At 38.9% G+C, this 20,337-nt stretch overlaps 2 protein-coding genes across 2 annotated transcripts; both read right to left on the bottom strand.

Annotated features, from left to right (window-relative positions):
* Nucleotides 1–1,114: 1,114 nt before the first annotated feature.
* Nucleotides 1,115–2,790, bottom strand: rx3 (retinal homeobox gene 3). Its single transcript, XM_056578057.1, has 3 exons — nucleotides 2,493–2,790; nucleotides 2,013–2,263; nucleotides 1,115–1,618 (listed from the first exon to the last, which is right to left on the bottom strand). The coding sequence occupies exons 1-3, from the start codon at nucleotides 2,749–2,751 to the stop codon at nucleotides 1,115–1,117; spliced, it is 1,014 nt and encodes a 337-aa protein (XP_056434032.1). The 5' UTR covers nucleotides 2,752–2,790.
* A 12,103-nt stretch (nucleotides 2,791–14,893) lies between these two features.
* cplx4a (complexin 4a) lies at nucleotides 14,894–19,525 on the bottom strand. Its single transcript, XM_056578059.1, has 3 exons — nucleotides 19,362–19,525; nucleotides 17,507–17,594; nucleotides 14,894–15,121 (listed from the first exon to the last, which is right to left on the bottom strand). The coding sequence occupies exons 1-3, from the start codon at nucleotides 19,523–19,525 to the stop codon at nucleotides 14,894–14,896; spliced, it is 480 nt and encodes a 159-aa protein (XP_056434034.1).
* Between the last annotated feature and the right edge of the window lie 812 nt (nucleotides 19,526–20,337).

The following is a 20,337-nucleotide window of genomic DNA, read 5'->3' as shown; positions in this document are numbered from 1 at the left end:
CCCAATCTTCATAAATCTAATTTGACCAGTGCAAAGGGAAAGTTAAGATGCTGTTTAGGGAAGGAGGAAGTGCCCAACGAACTTTAAGTAGGGTTAAAAAAATAAAAGAGTTGAAGATAATGATAATAGCGTTGGGATAATGAAATTGAGGCTGTTCTCAGGATGCATGAAAATATATTTTTATCATTTTATGTTTTAACTATTTTATATTGCCTTATGAATGTTTGTAAACAGGCCTATAAGGTGATGTGTGTGTACACATATCTATTATGTTATAATGACTAAATGCTGCAGCCAAATGTGGAAAGACATAGAAGAAATCACTTTGTCAACGCTTACTTTACTCTTGATTGTCGAAATAGAGAATATAATAATAAAATAATGTTTCGTGCGTCAACCACACTGGGGTGCTATAGCACCCATGTTTTATTGTATTGATGTGTGGGCATATTATTTAAACTCCAAAACACTTCAGTACTTCGGCAAAAGACGAGGCAATGGCATGTATACCGTTAAAGCTTTTTAATGAAGCTAATCATTATTATTCCAATTAAACACATGCAATGATGCTGGTTATCAGGTGTATAGAAAGTAATTCAGTACCACTGTGAGGTAAGTCCAATAAACGATAAATTCCCAAACCATTGAAGTATGGCAGCGCACAATATTGAAGTTGAACAAATATCATGACGTCATTTTCATATTTATAAAATACAATTCGTCACATTTGACCACAAATAACGAAAAAAAAAATGATTTGATCTAATTTGATAACGTGAATGATTATATGCTGTTTTCCCTGTTCAGGCTACATTGCAAAAGTAAAATAAATAAATGGTGATAGATTCATGGTGATATCAAGACAGCAGGGTTCAGCATGGGACGGAGAGCAGTTTACTGACAAAAACAGTTAAAGCCCATCAGAGCTGGTTAAAATTCCCACCATATCATAAAAAGAGTTCATCAAAAACTGAAAGAGAAGAAAATCCATAGTACAAAATAAAATTATTCTGAATCACAAGGGGGGAAAAAAACACACCCAGACCTAAATCTCCTCATAAGAGCTCGATGAAGTCTGTAAAATACAAGTTAAAAAAGAAGTCCCCCCATCTCGTTACCACGTCTTCCCGAAGGACTGGATGTGTTCCTTGGCCTTCATCCTGAGGGACGCAATGCTGGAGTTCCGCGGGTCCGATTCCTCCAGGACCATTTTGTCCATGAAGCCCGAGCAGGGGTAGGCCGCTGCCGGCGGACATATAGAGCCTATATGGGGGAGCTGGTGATGGTTGGACCCTGACCCGGGCGCCGAGTGGAGGAAAGTAGCCGGCATGGAGGAGGCCATGGAGTGGGGAGGCGGTGGCGACGCGTAACCCCCACCCGAGAGCCCCTGGGAGCCGCCTATGAACCCGGGGAGGCCGGGCAGGGACGAGGCGGCCGTGGTGCTGGTGATAGGGGTGGTGAGCCAGGGGTCCAGGTGCAGACCCCCTGGGCCGTGCAGCGGGTTGGTGGAGGGGCAGCCGAAGGAGAACAGGGACGAGGGGGTGTCCTGCAGCCGGATGGCGCTCACTTCCAGCTTCTCCTGGCGCCGCCACTTGGCGCGTCGGTTCTGGAACCACACCTGAACACACCGGAAGAAAGATGTGTGATCAACGTGTCAATCATGGAATCAATTATATATCCATTAATCAATTAAAAAGAGAAGTAAGTTAACATTGTTTAACTTTTCGTCCTTAGGGCTACTTTAATGTAAAATGCTAAAGAGTAAATATTTCATTAGTTAATGTAAGGCTATATATTTCTAAAGGCCGATCATCTGAATGGAATAATAAGTAATGCGCCCTATGAATAGTTTTGGCAGCTTCCTAACCTATTTATTAAATAATAAATCAATGAATTGTGACATGAAACATCATATACTATTGGACATTTACAACCTCTTGCCACCCTGCATTTCAACATTAAAATCACAAAATAACAATAATAGAATAATAACCAATGGCTTGATGATTTACCTGCACTCGGACCTCCGGCAGGTTGACCTTGAGCGCCAGCTCCTCGCGGCTGTACACGTCGGGGTAGTGGGACTTGTCGAAGGCGCGCTCCAGCTCGTGCAGCTGGAAGGTGGTGAAGGTGGTCCGGTTCCTGCGGTGCTTCTTCTTGGGATGGTCCTCCTCCGAGTCCTCTGAGTCCGGTCTGCCGTCCCCGCCCGGCGAGTCTGCTGGGCTGTGGGTCGGACTGTCCGAGGTGGTGGTGCAGCACATACCTGGAGGAGAAGGTGTGCAGGGACGTTTGAGTTAATAGGAGTTCTGTCTTTTTTTTAACAGACATTTTTTAAGTTTGACTCTGAAGAGCGCCAAACTTTTAAGAGTGTGCAGCCAGAAATTAACACCATGTTGAATATAAATGTATAGGCTCTAATATAACTATTTGAAACTTTATTTTTGTTTATATAGACTATGAGTATTATCTTTGAGTCAAACATTTGTACTCACTGTCAAAAGTTTCAGAATGATGCTCTTTCTTGGTCATCGGGGCTACGATCACGTTCCCGTTACGCGCCGTGTCATTCATGCAGGACTTCTCTCTCACGCTGTAAATCGCTGATTTGTTGAACATGTGGTCCTCTTTAAATCCCAATATGGCATCGATACTGTGGACCCTGGCGGGATGTCCCGGGCTCTGGGCAAAACGCGCCGAGGAAGACGAGCGCTCATCCATCATCACTGCACCGGACGATCCGAGAACCCACATTTAGTGATAAATGTCGATGTCGTTCCCGAAAACAAATAATCACACGAGACGGTAGGAAAAAATAACGAGAGATATTGTTTTTAAAATAAAAGCAAAAACAAGTCAATGCTGATGGACTTCCCGTCTGAGGAACCTGTGCGTAACCACCCCAAATCACATCCAGAAAAACAGATATCATTCAGTCAGTGTCCTTCCTCCGGTTCATCCACACAAGTGATGAACTCGCATCTTCTGGTACGAGGCTTATAAAGTGGTCCTGGTTTGAAGACCCCCCTACTGGTGTGACCCCCCCAGGAGACGTCAGAGAGGGGAGGCGAGGTTAGGATCTGCTCTTCACGTGGCTGTTGGTGCAACACACTGGTTGTACTGAGTAGCCGGTCCGAGGAAAGGGTCCCGCAGCTCTCCAAGTCCTCTCAATCTCAAGTGCATTACCCACAGTCAGTGGCTGACTATAAACCTACTTATATAAATCTTAAAACCATCTTTTCTCCTCCTCCAGATGTCGTGTTCATGTTAGGCTGTGGAAACGAGGAGTGGGTTGAAGATTAAACCACAGATTAAGGTAGTAGGAAATTATAATTACACGTTTTCTTGTGGAAGAACATGGATTGCGAGATGAAAGCTTAATATTTAATCAAAGCGTCAAGAAACGTTGACCCATTATTCACTTAGTGAGAAGGATGCTGTCCTTTTGGAATCCGATGATGCAACTGTGATCAAACATAAAACGTATGCATGTCTTTGTAGAAATAATTCGTTATGCTTTAACTTGCATAATCTAAAGGAATGGACTTTTTTCTTCCAAATCACCCAATGATTATTCAATAGCAAGTCGCTGAAGGAAACAGGCAACCTGTTCCTCTAAGTCAATATTTGTCCTGCAAATTAGGCTCAGGGAAAAGGAGGAAAGTCGTGTAAATTAACACTAAACAAAGATGTGGCCGTAGTTTGTAATCCCGAGCCCACATGCTGCTTAAGGGGATGACATTATTTTACACAAAAGAGTTAAAACCCCTAAAACTATTTAGCACTTCCTAATGAGGCATACCGAAGATGACCCTCTTCTTTGTCAGCGATAATCGAAGAGCAGGAAGACGCAGAGAAAGAGAGACGTCCGCACTCGAGTGCCCATCGTTCTCCGGCTACTTTAGGGATTTTTTTTATTCATTTAAATAACGTAATCGGGAACATAAATGTCCGAATTGTTTTTATAGCCAATGATAACAAGTAGGCTATAAGATGGCGTAACTATTAATGAGGGGACTATTGACCAAATATAAAGTGAACATGGAATATGCAATAATTGAGGAAGATGAGGTTTAGGCCTATTGTTATTTTCAGACGTTTATATTATTAATATATGATGTGTATAAAGTAATATTCACATCATTATGTAAATATTTTTCCTTATATTTTTTTTAGACTTCGTTTTGAACGCCAAAAAAAATGCTTAACTAAAATGGTCCTAACTCTCCTTCTCCGAGAATTGAAAGGCGTGACATTACCCAAATTACTCACATAGGCCTATTAGTTCGTCTTCAATTAATTAAGTAATCACGTTTGGATACACACAAGAGAAAACAATGACAAGTAATTGGTTGACGTAGGCCTAGGTGAGGGCATATATTATGAAATAGCCTAGACTATTTCATAATATATGTCAACATTATAAGCGTTTTTATCATATTAAAATTAGTTTTACATTCCCATTAAGTTTTTGTTGGTAATTATAGCACAAAATGCATCCACCATGAAGTTAAGACTGCATCTGCTCTGGGGTATACTAGAAATCAGAGTACTTCCGGTTTCCAAGAAGTTTAAACCGAGTCAGCTAGGAATCAGCTGATGCTGTACGAGTCGTTACACAGCAATCACGTTCAACCTCGTGCGCAGCTGCATGTTAAACTTCAAAACCTCCGTTTTGAGGAGTACGGTTTTAAAGCGCAGCACAGCTAGCGCAATGCTAACTGACAGAGCAATCGGCCCAAGGGGTGACACTGTCGTTTTCTATGAAATAAAACATAACACCTCGGTTTTTATCAAAAAAAACATAAGGGGTAACACTGTCGTTTTTTATAGACCGTCATCAAATAAATAATAAGGGGTAACACTGTCGTTTTTTATCAAATAAAACATAAGGGGTGACACTGTCGTTTTTTATTCCCAGTCATCAAATAAAACGTAAGGGGTAACACTGTTGTTTTTTATTGCCCGTCAACAAATAAAATGTAAGGGGTCGTTTTTTATCAAATAAAACATAACACCTCGTTTTTTATCAAATAAAACATAAGGGGTAACACAATCGTTTTTTATCAAAAAAAACATAAGGGGTAACACTGTCGTTTTTTATAGGCCGTCATCAAATAAATAATAAGATGTAACACTGACGTTTTTAATCATAAATGGGGCGGCTTAGCTCAGGAGGTAGAGCAGTTGTCTTGTAACTGTACGGTTTCTTGTTCGATCCCCAGCTCCTCCTAGCTGCGCAATTATACGCCCCCAGCGAGCAACGGACGTGTCTATTTGTGGTCCATAACACTGTCGTTTTTTATCAAATAAAACATAACGCTGTCATTTTTTCATAAATCATAAGGGGTAACACTGTCGTTTTTTTATTGCCCGTCATCAAATAAAACGTAAGGGGTAACACTGTCGTTTTTTTAATAAAACATAAGGGGCGATACTGTCGTTTTTTTATTGCCCGTTTTAAAAATAAAACGTAAGGGGTAACACTGTCGTTTTTTATCAAATACGTTTTTTTTATTCCCAGTCATCAATAAAACATAAGGGGTAACACTGTCGTTTTTTATCGGCCGTCATCAAAAAAAACATAAGGGGTAACACTGTTGTTTTTTATCCAAAAAAACATAAGGGGTAACACTGTCGTTTTTTTATTGCCCGTCATCAAATAAAACGTAAGGGGCAACACTGTCGTTTTTTTAATAAAACACAAGGGGTAACACTGTCGTTTTCTATCAAAAAAAACATAAGGGGTAACACTGTCGTTTTTTATCAAATAAGTTTTTTTTATTCCCAGTCATCAATAAAACATAAGGGGTAACACTGTCGTTTTTTATCGGCCGTCATCAAAAAAAACATAAGGGGTAACACTGTTGTTTTTTATCCAAAAAAACATAAGGGGTAACACTGTCGTTTTTTTATTGCCCGTCATCAAATAAAACGTAAGGGGTAACACTGTCGTTTTTTTAATAAAACATAAGGGGTAACACTGTCGTTTTTTATCAAAAAAAACATAAGTGGTAACACTGTCGTTTTTTTATTGCCCGTCATCAAATAAAACGTAAGGGGTAACACTGTCGTTTTTTTAATAAAACAGAAGGGGTAACACTGTCGTTTTCTATCAAAAAAAACATAAGGGGTAACACTGTCGTTTTTTTATTGCCCGTCATCAAATAAAACATAAGGGGTAACACTGTCGTTTTTTATAGACCGTCATCAAATAAATAATAAGATGTGACACTGTCCTTGTGAATCAAATGTGGGGCGGGTTAGCTCAGGAGGTAGAGCAGTATTCTTGTAACTGAAAGGTTGCTTGTTCGATCCCCAGCTCCTCCTAGCTGCGCAATAATAGTACGCCCCCAGCGAGCAACGGACGAGTCTATGTGTCGACAATGTCGTGTAGATTAAATTCTGCAATCTCTGTTTAATTCAGAAGTAAAGGTAACACTGTCGTTTTTTATCAAATAAAACATAACGCTGTCGTTTTTTATCAAATAAAACATAAGGGGTAACACTGTAGCAGTGTCGTTTTTTATCAAAAAAAACATGAGGGGTAACACTGTCGTTTTTTTATTGCCCGTCCTCAAATAAAACGTAAGGGGTAACACTGTCGTTTTTTTAATAAAACATAAGGGGTAACACTGTCGTTTTTTATCAGCCGTCATCAAAAAAAACATAAGGGGTAACAATGTCGTTTTTTATCAAAAAAAACATAAGGGGTAACACTGTCGTTTTTTTATTGCCCGTCATCAAATAAAACGTAAGGGGTAACACTGTCGTTTTTTTAATAAAACATAAGGGGTAACACTGTCGTTTTTTATCGGCCGTCATCAAAAAAACATAAGGGGTAACACTGTCGTTTTTTATCAAATACGTTTTTTTTATTCCCAGTCATCAATAAAACATAAGGGGTAACACTGTTGTTTTTTTATCAAATCAAACATAAGGGGTAACACTGTCGTTTTTTTATTGCCCTTCATCAAATAAAACATAAGGGGTAACACTGTCGTTTTTTATCAAATACGTTTTTTTTATTCCCAGTCATCAATGAAACATAAGGGGTAACACTGTTGTTTTTTATCAAATAAAACATAAGGGGTAACACTGTCGTTTTTTTATTGCCCGTCATCAAATAAAACGTAAGGGGTAACACTGTCGTTTTTTATCAAATAAGTTTTTTTTATTCCGAGTCATCAATAAAACATAAGGGGTAACACTGTTGTTTTTTATCAAATAAAACATAAGGGGTAACACTGTCGTTTTTTTATTGCCCGTCATCAAATAAAACATAAGGAGTAACACTGTCGTTTTTTAGCAAATAAATCATAAGGGGTAACATTGTCGTTTTTTATCGGCCGTCGTCAAAAAAAACATAAGGGGTAACACTGTTGTTTTTTTATTGCCCGTCATCAAATAAAACGTAAGGGGAAACACTGTTGTTTTTTTAATAAAACAGAAAGGGTAACACTGTCGTTTTCTATCAAATAAAACATAAGGGGTTACATTGTCGTTTTTTATCGGCCGTCATCAAAAAAAACGTAAGGGGTAACACTGTCAATTTATCGAAAAAAAACATAAGGGGTAACACTGTCGTTTTTTTATAGACCGTCATCAAATAAATAATAAGATGTGACACTGTCCTTTTTAATCAAATGTGAGGCGGGTTAGCTCAGGAGGTAGAGCAGTATTCTTGTAACTGAAAGGTTGCTTGTTCGATCCCCAGCTCCTCCTAGCTGCGCAATTATAGTACGCCCCCAGCGAGCAACGGACGAGTGTATGTGTCGACAATATCGTGTAGATTAAATTCTGCAATCTCTGTTTAATTCAGAAGTAAAGGTAACACTTTCGTTTTTTATCAAATAAAAACATAACGCTGTCGTTTTTTATCAAATAAAACATAAGGGGTAACAATGTAGCTGTGTCGTTTTTTATCAAAAAAAACATAAGGGGTAACACTCGTTTTTTTATTGCCCGTCCTCAAATAAAACGTAAGGGGTAACACTGTTGTTTTTTTAATAAAACATAAGGGGTAACACTGTCGTTTTTTATCAGCCGTCATCAAAAAAACATAAGGGGTAACACTGTCGTTTTTTATCAAATACGTTTTTTTTATTCCCAGTCATCAATAAAACATAAGGGGTAACACTGTTGTTTTTTATCAAATAAAACATAAGGGGTAACACTGTCATTTTTTTATTGCCCTTCATCAAATAAAACATAAGGGGTAACACTGTCGTTTTTTATCGGCCATCATCAAAAAAAACATAAGGGGTAACACTGTCGTTTTTTATCAAAAAAAACATGAGGGGTAACACTGTCGTTTTTTTATTGCCCGTCATCAAATAAAACGTAAGGGGTAACACTGTCGTTTTTTTAATAAAACATAAGGGGTAACACTGTCGTTTTTATCGGCCATCATCAAAAAAAACATAAGGGGTAACACTGTCGTTTTTTATCAAATAAGTTTTTTTTATTCCCAGTCATCAATGAAACATAAGGGGTAACACTGTTGTTTTTTATCAAATAAAACATAAGGGATAACACTGTCGTTTTTTTATTGCCCGTCATCAAATAAAACGTAAGGGGTAACACTGTCGTTTTTTATCAAATAAGTTTTTTTTATTCCCAGTCATCAATAAAACATAAGGGGTAACACTGTCGTTTTTTATCGGCCGTCATCAAAAAAAACATAAGGGGTAACACTGTTGTTTTTTATCAAAAAAAACATAAGGGGTAACACTGTCGTTTTTTTATTGCCCTTCATCAAATAAAACGTAAGGGGTAACACTGTCGTTTTTTTAATAAAACATAAGGGGTAACACTGTCGTTTTCTATCAAAAAAAACATAAGGGGTAACACTGTCGTTTTTTTATTGCCCGTCATCAAATAAAACATAAGGGGTAACACTGTCGTTTTTTATAGACCGTCATCAAATAAATAATAACATGTGACACTGTCCTTTTTAATTAAATGTGGGGCGGGTTAGCTCAGGAGGTAGAGCAGTATTCTTGTAACTGAAAGGTTGCATGTTCGATCCCCAGCTCCTCCTAGCTGCGCAATTATAGTACGCCCCCAGCGAGCAACGGACGAGTCTATGTGTCGACAATATCGTTTAGATTAAATTCTGCAATCTCCGTTTAATTCAGAAGTAAAGGTAACACTGTCGTTTATTATCAAATAAAACATAACGCTGTTGTTTTTTATCAATAAAAACATAAGGGGTAACACTGTCGTTTTTTTATTGCCCGTCCTCAAATAAAACGTAAGGGGTAACACTGTCGTTTTTTTAATAAAACATAAGGGGTAACACTGTCGTTTTTTATCAGCCGTCATCAAAAAAAACATAAGGGGTAACAATGTCGTTTTTTATCAAAAAAAACATAAGGGGTAACACTGTCGTTTTTTTATTGCCCGTCATCAAATAAAACGTAAGGGGTAACACTGTCGTTTTTTTAATAAAACATAAGGGGTAACACTGTCGTTTTTTATCGGCCGTCATCAAAAAAACATAAGGGGTAACACTGTCGTTTTTTATCAAATAAGTTTTTTTTATTCCCAGTCATCAATGAAACATAAGGGGTAACACTGTTGTTCTTTATCAAATAAAACATAAGGGGTAACACTGTCGTTTTTTTATTGCCCGTCATCAAATAAAACGTAAGGGGTAACACTGTCGTTTTTTATCAAATAAGTTTTTTTTATTCCCAGTCATCAATAAAACATAAGGGGTAACACTGTTGTTTTTTATCAAATAAAACATAAGGGGTAACACTGTCATTTTTTTATTGCCCGTCATCAAATAAAACGTAAGGAGTAACACTGTCGATTTTTAGCAAATAAATCATAAGGGGTAACATTGTCGTTTTTTATCGGCCGTCGTCAAAAAAAACGTAAGGGGTAACACTGTCGTTTTTTTATTGCCCGTCATCAAATAAAACGTAAGGGGAAACACTGTTGTTTTTTTAATAAAACAGAAAGGGTAACACTGTCGTTTTCTATCAAATAAAACATAAGGGGTAACATTGTCGTTTTTTATCGGCCGTCATCAAAAAAAACGTAAGGGGTAACACTGTCGTTTTATCCAAAAAAACATAAGGGGTAACACTGTCGTTTTTTTAAAGACCGTCATCAAATAAATAATAAGTTGTTACACTGTCCTTTTTTTTCATATGTGGGGCGGCTTAGCTCAGGCGGTAGAGCAGTATTCTTGTAACTGAAAGGTTGCATGTTCGATCCCCAGCTCTTCCTAGCTGTGCAATTATAGTACTCCCCCAGCGAGCAACGGACGAGTCTCTGTGTCGACAATATCGTTTAGATTAAATTCTGCAATCTCCGTTTAATTCAGAAGTAAAGGTAACACTGTTGTTTTTTATCAAATAAAACATAACGCTGTCGTTTTTTATCAAATAAAACATAAGGGGTAACACTGTAGCAGTGTCGTTTTTTATCAAAAAAAACATAAGGGGTAACACTGTCGTTTTTTTATTGCCCGTCCTCAAATAAAACGTAAGGGGTAACACTGTCGTTTTTTTAATAAAACATAAGGGGTAACAATGTCGTTTTTATCAGCCGTCATCAAAAAAAACATAAGGGGTAACACTGTCGTTTTTTAGCAAATAAATCATAAGGGGTAACATTGTCGTTTTTTATCGGCCGTCGTCAAAAAAAACATAAGGGGTAACACTGTCGTTTTTTTATTGCCCGTCATCAAATAAAACGTAAGGGGTAACACTGTCGTTTTTTTAATAAAACAGAAGGGGTAACACTGTCGTTTTCTATCAAATAAAACATACGGGGTAACATTGTCGTTTTTTATCGGCCGTCATCAAAAAAAACATAAGGGGCAACACTGTCGTTTTTTATCAAAAAAAACATAAGGGGTAACACTGTCGTTTTTTATAGACCGTCATCAAATAAATAATAAGATGTGACACTGTCCTTTTTAATCAAATGTGGGGCGGGTTAGCTCAGGAGGTAGAGCAGTATTCTTGTAACTGAAAGGTTGCATGTTCGATCCCCAGCTCCTCTTAGCTGCGCAATTATAGTATGCCCCCAGCGAGCAACGGACGAGTCTATGTGTGGTCCATGTTATTTAGATTAAATTCTGCAATCTCCGTTTAATTCAGAGGTATAGGTAACACTGTCGTTTTTTATCAAATAAAACATAACCCTGTCGTTTTTCATCAAATAAAACATAAGGGGTAACAGTGTCGTTTTTTATCAAAAAAAACATGAGGGGTAACACTGTCGTTTTTTTATTGCCCGTCATCAAATAAAACGTAAGGGGTAACACTGTCGTTTTTTTATTGCCCGTGAACAAATAAAACGTAAGGGGTAACACTGTTGTTTTTTATCAAATAAAACATAAGGGGACACTGTTGTTTTTGATCAAATAAAAGATAACACTGTCATTTTTTAACAAATGTAACAAGGGGTAACACTGTTGTTCTTTATCAAATAAAACATAAGGGGTAACACTGTCGTTTTTTATTGCCCGTCATCAAATGAAACGTAAGGGGTAACACTGTCGTTTTTTATCAAATAAAACATAACACTGTCGTTTTTATCAAATAAATCATAAGGGGTAACACTGTCGTTTTTTATCGGCCGTCGTCAAAAAAAACATAAGGGGTAACACTGTTGTTTTTTTATTGCCCGTCAACAAATAAAACATAAGGGGTAATGTTGTTTTTTTATTGCCCGTCAACAAATAAAACCTAAGGGGTAACACTGTTGTTTTTTATCAAATAAAAGATAACACTGTCGTTTTTTATCAAATAAAACAAGGGGTAACACTGTCATTTTTTATCAAATATAACAAGGGTTAACACTGTTGTTCTTTATCAAATAAAACATAAGGGGTAACACTGTCGTTTTTGATAGCCCGTCATCAAATAAAACATAAGGGGTAACACTGTCGTTTTTTATCAAATAAAACATAAGGGGCGATACTGTCGTTTTTTTATTGCCCGTCATCAAATAAAACATAAGGGGTAACACTGTCGTTTTTTATCAAATAAAACATAAGGGGTAACACTGTCGTTTTTGATAGCCCGTCATCAAATAAAACATAAGGGGTAACACTGTCGTTTTTTATCAAATAAAACATAAGGGGTAACACTGTCGTTTTTTTATTGCCCGTCATCAAATAAAACATAAGGGGTAACACTGTCGTTTTTTATCAAATAAAAGATAAGGGGTAACACTGTCGTTTTTTATCGGCCGTCGTCAAAGAAAACATAAGGGGTAACACTGTTGTTTTTTTATTGCCCGTCAACAAATAAAACGTAAGGGGTAATACTGTTGTTTTTTTATTTCCCGTCAACAAATAAAACGTAAGGGGTAACACTGTCGTTTTTTATCAAATAAAACACAACACTGTTGTTTTTATCAAATAAAACATAAGGGGTAACACTGTCGTTTTTTATCAAATAAAAGATAACACTGTCGTTTTTTATCAAATAAAACATAAGGGGTAACACTGTCGTTTTTTTTATAAAATATAACAAGGGGTAGTAACACTGTTGTTCTTTATCAAATAAAACATAAGGGGTAACACTTTCGTTTTTTATTGCCCGTCATCAAATAAAACGTAAGGGGTAACACTGTCGTTTTTTATCAAATAAAACATAAGGGGTATGAATAATAGGTATGATACATTTGCGCTTATTACACCAGGTAGGCCTTCAGTACCATACAGGCTACAATATAGGAGTTGCTTAAAGTGCCCAACTAAAACTCTACAAAGAACAGATTATTTGTATGTAAAAAAAATAAATGAACGCACAGAGGATCGTACCATTCAACGAAACATAAAAAGGTTCCCAAATCCTAAAAAAATCCTAATACCAAACCCTAACCCAAAAACCATGCTCTTACCCTGAAAGCTATAATCCTAATATGATACCGTAACTTTAAAACCAAATCAAACACCAAAAACCCAAACTCTAAAACCTATCCCATTCCCTGAAACTGAATCCTAACATAACCCTAACACAAAAAAATGCAAACTTTAAAAAACTTTATTTTAAGTGAAACATTTCCTTGACCCCTTATGAGGTCACAACCTCAAGGTAGAGAGGCCCTGTTGTATGTAAAGTAATTAATAAGTAAAATTAGTAATTGTGTATCAAAGTACACCTGTGGTTGGTAAATAATGGAGGGATCATCTGATGAGTACAATTAGTGCACCAAATGTCCGGCAAAGAATTGTGTGGTTTGCACACTTTCTGCGCTCACATCGTCCCGTCTAACGCTGAAACTAAAGATATACGCCCCCTGCCCAGCCTGGCTACCTCAACAGTTCTGATCCTATTAACCGGTAATCTCAAGAGCTCACAAATCCAGTGCCTTTCAGAGGCAACTCCACACGAAGCACCCAGCATTCACAGCTTCCTTCTCCCTCCCTTTCAGGATCCCCCTCTTCCAATTCAATAATCATACTCCATTAAGCACAGTAGTGTTTACTCACTTTGTTGGTTCTAATGGTAAACTAGGGGAAGGATCCACTTGAGGATAAGGATCCCAGGTTAATAAGGTTAATAAGGACCACATTGTTTTGGATAGTTTGGGATCTATCTGTGGAGATAGGAGATAGGATTACGTTGAGGTAATCAGATCAGTAACACATGTCGTTTGCTCAGCATCTTTAACTGAGCCTTAGAGGAAAGTTTGTAGTTTGTTGAGTTTGTGTGTATAAGATGGAAAATCACCGCTAGATTTAAATAATGAATCTTGATGGTTCTGGTGTTCTGATGTCATATGTGGCATTTAGATTGGACATAAAAGGACTTACGATACACATTTGACAAACATACTTCTTTTAATCATTTATTTGCATTTTTAGTTGCATGTCTGCAGTCATTATCAATATCTATGGAATGAAAACAATATAATTCAAAACTTGGACAGGCAAAACTGAACAGCTTTCATTCTTGCCTATAGGCTAACATTTTAAAAGGAATATAGATTTGATCAAAATACAAGAGGACGTGAGATATTTTACATGACATATTCAATACAGAGTCAATGCTTTTTTTTTTATTTTAACACAATTATTGTCAAGAACTGGAATCGACCAACTCATACATTGTGTCCTGATTGTCACTCTTTCAACAACATCGGAGCGGAATACATCTACATTCCAACGTTTACTCACACTCACTACAGACAAACATACAGTATAGTCAACAACAGACTGAGGGAGAGAGCTGGGAAAAAAGGGTTGATATGAATCCCGACTTACTTTGAAGTCTTTCCTTTAGTAATTAGCTGTTTCATTGAGGTGCTACACAACACTGTCTCGCATAGATAAACAAATACACAATTATCGTTAAAATGACTTTAGAACAAGCATTTTGGATTTGAATGTGTGTTTGATAAACATGACCACGTGGATAGGAATGCGTCAGAGAAAATGGATTTTGTTCACCTCACTGGAAAGGATCACTTTTTGTAGATCATTTAGATAATCCAAAACATAAACAAACAAAACAAATGAGTAATACTAACAAAAGGAGTAATCTTTCTGGACCAGAGTCCACCAACAACTGCCATTTTAGAGTTAGCAAGTTATACAGACACACCAAAAAACAGTTTCCATTCAGTTGAGAAAGTGGAATGAGACGGAAGTAAAGACATAACACCTGGCCCTTATCTGTACTACTTATCGGTCCTAGTAATTAGCTACTGTTTTGTTTACAAGTATACACTTTGAGTCGAAGCTTTGACTTTGTATCCAAGCCTCTCGCAAGCTGCAAGGCTGGTGTGTTCCTAGGAAAGCCGGCATTTGGGTTGCATTTTATCATTTCGCCCCTTCTCTTCCCCCGCCCCCCCCCCCCCTCCCCCACCACACCACTACACTACCCTCCCGCAGCCCCCCCCCCCCTCCCCTAACAATAGCTCACATCACAGAGCACTTCTCCTCCGCCTTGGTCTTGAGCTCGGTGACGGTGGTGGAGGCCTTCTCCTTCAGCTGGTCCATGTCCATGTTCTGGAGGTTCTGCATCTGGCCCAGGAAGGAGTCCTTCACCTCCTCTTCCGTGGCGTCCTCGTCCACCATCTTGAGCAGCTCCTCGGGCACGTCCACGTCATCGCCCGCCATCTCGATCATGTTGTCGTCCTGCTCGCTCTGTAAACACAACCGGGGGAGGGAGCAGTATGTGGCGGAGTTGGAAATGAGGCCGTGAGGAGGAAAGATGGTAGCACACATATTAAGAACAATGAAAACAAGGGTGGAGTTGATTGGTTAAATGGGTGAATCTATCCGTCCAGCCGTCCATCTATCCATCCCTCTGTCTTTGTAAATCGTTTAGTTTACAGCAGACACGTGCTCTGGCTTTTTCTTCCTCTTGTTTCTAGAAGATTGATACTTGATGTAGCAGTAAGGGTAAACAATCAGGTGATCAAGAACAGCAACATATTATGGGATGGTTTTTGGGCCTTTCTGCAGGTCCCAACAAAACCTTGCAGAAGTACTGTTAAAGTCGATCCGTTTATGACATCCCGAATGGGAGTGACCACTCAGACGTATGATTGAATGAACAACCCCAGCAAAACCAGTTGATACATAGTCCACCAAAAGCTCTGACCAGCCTGTTTTAAAACCCCCACATTATGATCATTTTGTAAGGGGTTGTAAAGACTCATAAACATCACACATGATGAGCCCTTTTTAACTGGCGTATGTGTTTGGATCACAATCTATGCATTGGCATGAGTTCATTTTGATATTTTAGCAATGTGGCTGACCAAAGGAACCCTGACCCTTTTCTGCATGGATTCAGGATTAGTTCCCCCCTGTTTACATGGTAACCCTCCCCCTACGGTATTCTAGGAAAGTGATACCTCTCTCCAAGAATGGCACTAGTCTTGACCTCTAATCATGGATGCAGATTTATAAAGCAGAGTGAGGTCAATACGATTTTTTTTTTTTTTCTGATAGGAATCTAAATTCGAACCAGTAAATCAGACGATAGAAACATATCGATATCTGTACATAATAAAGAAGCAAACATTCAAATTTTTTCCCCAACCAACTTCAAACCCTTCCGCACAGACCTGTACGGTACAGACTGCAGAAGGCTGCAGAAGACTACAGAATGCTGTTACAACACCATGGGTCTATGTTTAACACCAAGCTGTGGGATTACCATGGCCCACAGCCGTGGCCTCACGCAAACAACCAATGACTAAAGATCTGACACTCTCAGAACAGCAAAGACGCACACAGTTAATAGACCAAACGGAATCATTTGACAGCATCAGCTTCTCGAGTCAAACGCCTGCACTCGGGGCAAAGGTATTGTTTCAAACAATAACCGTGGCTATTAGAGAGAGCGTACACAGGTGTCCTCGAAGGAAGCCAACCGACAAAGGAACCTTGTTTCCTTGACAGAGTTGTTATGGTGATCAGGGAGTTCAGCAGAGCCACCTTGTCATAATGAAGACACCTTATGTAAAGCAGTTTTTGTCAAAGGCCCAGGCTTTCCATGCAATGGAAAACATCAATTGAAGAAAGTAATTACATTTATCAATACCTTGATTTTCCTGAAGATATGTGTATAATAGTCAAGTGTCAGTGCTTTGTCACACAGCCATAGAAAATAATATGAAGAGGCGGAAAATTGAGTTCATTTATAATTTTTCATTAATTTGTCAATGCAGGGAACTGATCAATTGAAGACTCTGCAAGAAAACTATGGTTACCATCAAACATAGAAACCCCTTTGAACCACATTTCGACATACCTGATTCGCTCCTGCCATTGTAGCTAAGGTTTAAACCCGTTCTCCTTTTATCAGTTCGCTCTTGACAGGGAACAGGAAGAAATCACTTTGTGTCTACTCCTATACCGTCCTCACTCACACTTGTTGCTTCACACCAAGCGCCTGAGATTACTCAAAGAGGCTGCGACACCTGCTCCGCGACGGTTGGCCGTTTAAGACCCAAGGTGCTCAACAGGGTGCTGGAGGGACACGTGGGGACGTCGCGCTCACACTAATCCGTTGGCATGGTTTCCGCCGTCTTCTCTCGAATCCTAGTCTGCCCAGAACTCGTGCTCACCGGATCAGGGTTGATGGTCAACCAGGCTTGAAGAGGAAGCCCTTACAAGGCATCCAATCGCCATGCCTTGCTTTTAAGGGTTTTGTCTTATTACGTTTGAGCCAATAAGAGGCCGGACTTGAATATGAATTAGTTTTCTGTCTTCTTGTTTGATTCTTGCTGAGAGAAGTAATTAATAGGGTTTGACTTTGAAAAGTCAATAGTTTTTTAGTGGTACTCACACTTTTCAAATTCCAATCCTGCGAATCAATATTTGTGGTTTCAAATATATACGTTTATATTTAACAGAAATATATTTATATGTATGAAAGAGAATATATTTATGAAGCAACCTATTTAAACACGGCAAAGTAACAAAATGGATTTAGTTGTCGGGTTATTTTGGAGAGTGAGTTCTCACAGTCGCTCTTTAAGTTCAGCAGCACTTGTTGAGGCAGTGAGCAGTGCTTACCTTTGGAAGTCTGTATTTATCTCGTAGACAAACCCTCAGTGTGGCTCTCTCTGCCTTCTTATGCAGGAAGTCTGCATCTCTCTCCATCCTGTAGAAGAGACACTTTAGAGTAAGACCAATTAGACATTATGATTTCAGAACGAGGAAAGGCAGTAGCCAGTTGTAGATATCACAGATTCAATGGCGTTGAACAATGGCGGTTGATTATTATTAGTTTGTTTGCATAGCGGCCATCTTGATTCTGTTCTGTCCCCCTGCCGAGCCAGAATTTATAACAAAGATGGAACCTAGCGGCCCGCTATAGGCGGTATTACTAATCACCAAACAAAGACCTTCATGGTTTAAGGGTATGTAATGTATGCACAGTAATGTGTTGTCCTGTACTAGTTGCGTAGACTTTGATTATCGTGACAAATACAATATTACAATATTTTGATTGTACTGGTTTTGCAAACACAATGGGAACACTTTCATTATACTTAAATCCAATTCATGAATATTGGGGATATGAGGGGCTAATTTCACACTTTTATAATAGATTATTGGTTTAGATTGTAGTTGTACATACTTCTTCTCGTATATATTGTTGTTGTATTCTTGTATTGTATTGTTGTTCTCGTATTAATGTTTAGTGCAAACTTCTTTCATGTATAACAGCTCCAATTGACCTCACCTAGTCACCTTAGCCAACTGACTAAAATAAATTGTATGACCTTTGTAAAATGCATTGCCCAAACTGCCCTATCTCCAGAGAGATGGAAGCACAAATCTGGTTATGTCATCTACATGTCCAGCCTCTACATCTAAATCACTCGATTTATTGGATGGCAATAATTCTTCTGAGCTTTACAGAAGTCCTAAACACCCCATTTTCCATTATATCCCATTATTAGAGATACACCAGATTCATAATTCAGGGTAGCATATTTATGTACCCAATGATGCACCATTTCATTTGATAATGCTGGACATACTCTAAGCATCTTAGAGTACCATATTAAGCGCTATATAAATTTAATTTATTATTATTATTATTATTATACCCAAATACATATCTCTATACGGAATTATGATGTAATATATGTGGTGTGAAATGATTTTTCACACAACAATTTGAAACAGTCGACAAGAGACAGCAGCCAAGCAGCTTAGCAAACACATGGCAATGGCCATTTTGACATTACCTGCTAATATTTCAGGCTATATGCTAAGCTATAAATTATGCTGAGAAAATGATACAGTAAATGTTGCACAGTGAATATCAGAAAGCATTGGTCAATTGTAGGCTGATTGGTGCTTGCTTGGAGGAATTAGTATTTTCAAATATTTTACAGAATATGGCTACACAGTCAAGCTGACTCTGTTTCAGATATAGTATTAGAAAGCTTATTGAAACATATTGAAATAGACAGGATATCCCTCAGAACAGAGGACATTTTGAGGGAGATTGAGTAGTTTATTTTAGGGAGTTATTATCTTTCAACAAATCTCTCCATACAAATCATGTCAGCTGAATTTTAAATAATGGTATAATAATAGTCTATTGTGACCATGCACACAAAAAACATCTTTAAATTAATAAATGAAATGTGTATCAATACAATAACACACCTTCAACGTTTTTTTTATGTGCACTTTCTAACATTTCGGGTATGGCATTAATAAACTACATTTAGAAAAATAATAAAAAACAAACAGCAAAACGTATTCGAAACATGTCAGTATTTTTTCGCTCCAAAAGAACGTTTTGTCAAGGTCAGACGTGTTGGTTGGTCTGACCCGCCTCACCCGGGCGTCTCTCCACCAGCCAACAGTGGGAATACAACAAGGTGGACCCCTCTCCAGCCTCACTTACTTCTCCTCCACCACCTGTTTCTGGTACTCCTCATACTCCTCGCGGGTCATGCCCGCCGCCTTGGCCGGGTCGGTGGGCGCGGCCTCCTCCTCCTTGTCCCCTCCGCCGCCCAGCCCGATCCCCGACAACGGGTTGCCGATCATGCTCTTGATCAGGAACGCCATTCTGCTGTAAGCCCTGCAAAACTGATCTCCTCCGCCGCTATGAACAACGAGCCGCCGTTCCTCTCAGGTTCAGGAGTAGTAAAAGTTGGTCGGTAAAGCTGTTGCCTTTCTGGGGGCGTCCTTCAGGGGTCTTTTTGGGGCCTCCTTGTTTTTTGGGGGGGGGGTGGTCGGTAAATCCAGCGGGATCCTTCCTTTTGCTAGCTAGCCTGCTGCGTGTGTATGTAGCCAAGGACACACTGACACCGAGCAACACGTACACACACACGCACACACACACACACACACACACACAGTTGTGCCTCGGCCATAATCTGGATTAAACCCTCCCAGCTCGGCCATGTTTCAGGGGCAGATGGCACGCTCTCTTCTCTCTATTCCTGACAGACAGCAGGACCTCTGTGGATCCCTCATTCCATTTTAGCATACATTTATTGATTTTCTGTTACTTTTACAGAGCTTCGGTGCCACATTGTCACCATTGTGAAAAAAAAAACTGTTGTAAAGTGGGCCCGGTTCTTTTGGCATATGTGGCCTCCGACCATTGGTGCTTAATCATATTAGTGAGGCAGGGGGCGCGGCCGTGTGCAACCTGGCTCGGACATTTCCATTTATACTACTGAGCGCAGACCGGGGGAGGGATGAGTAGGATTATGGAGCTGTTTATCCCCTGGCCACGGCGCCATTGTTTTTAGAAGTGTGGGGAGGGGGGGTGATTAAAATGTCCATAAAGGATATGGGGTGACTTAACCAAGACCTTTCTCTCTTTATCCACTACGTTCTCTACTTCCGATACCTGACCGAAGGCCTCATAA

The sequence above is a fragment of the Gadus chalcogrammus genome, chromosome 19, assembly GCF_026213295.1.
Source record: "Gadus chalcogrammus isolate NIFS_2021 chromosome 19, NIFS_Gcha_1.0, whole genome shotgun sequence".
Taxonomy (NCBI): domain Eukaryota; kingdom Metazoa; phylum Chordata; class Actinopteri; order Gadiformes; family Gadidae; genus Gadus; species Gadus chalcogrammus.
Note: the sequence above shows the minus strand (reverse complement) of the source record. Positions and strands in the feature narration are given on the sequence as shown.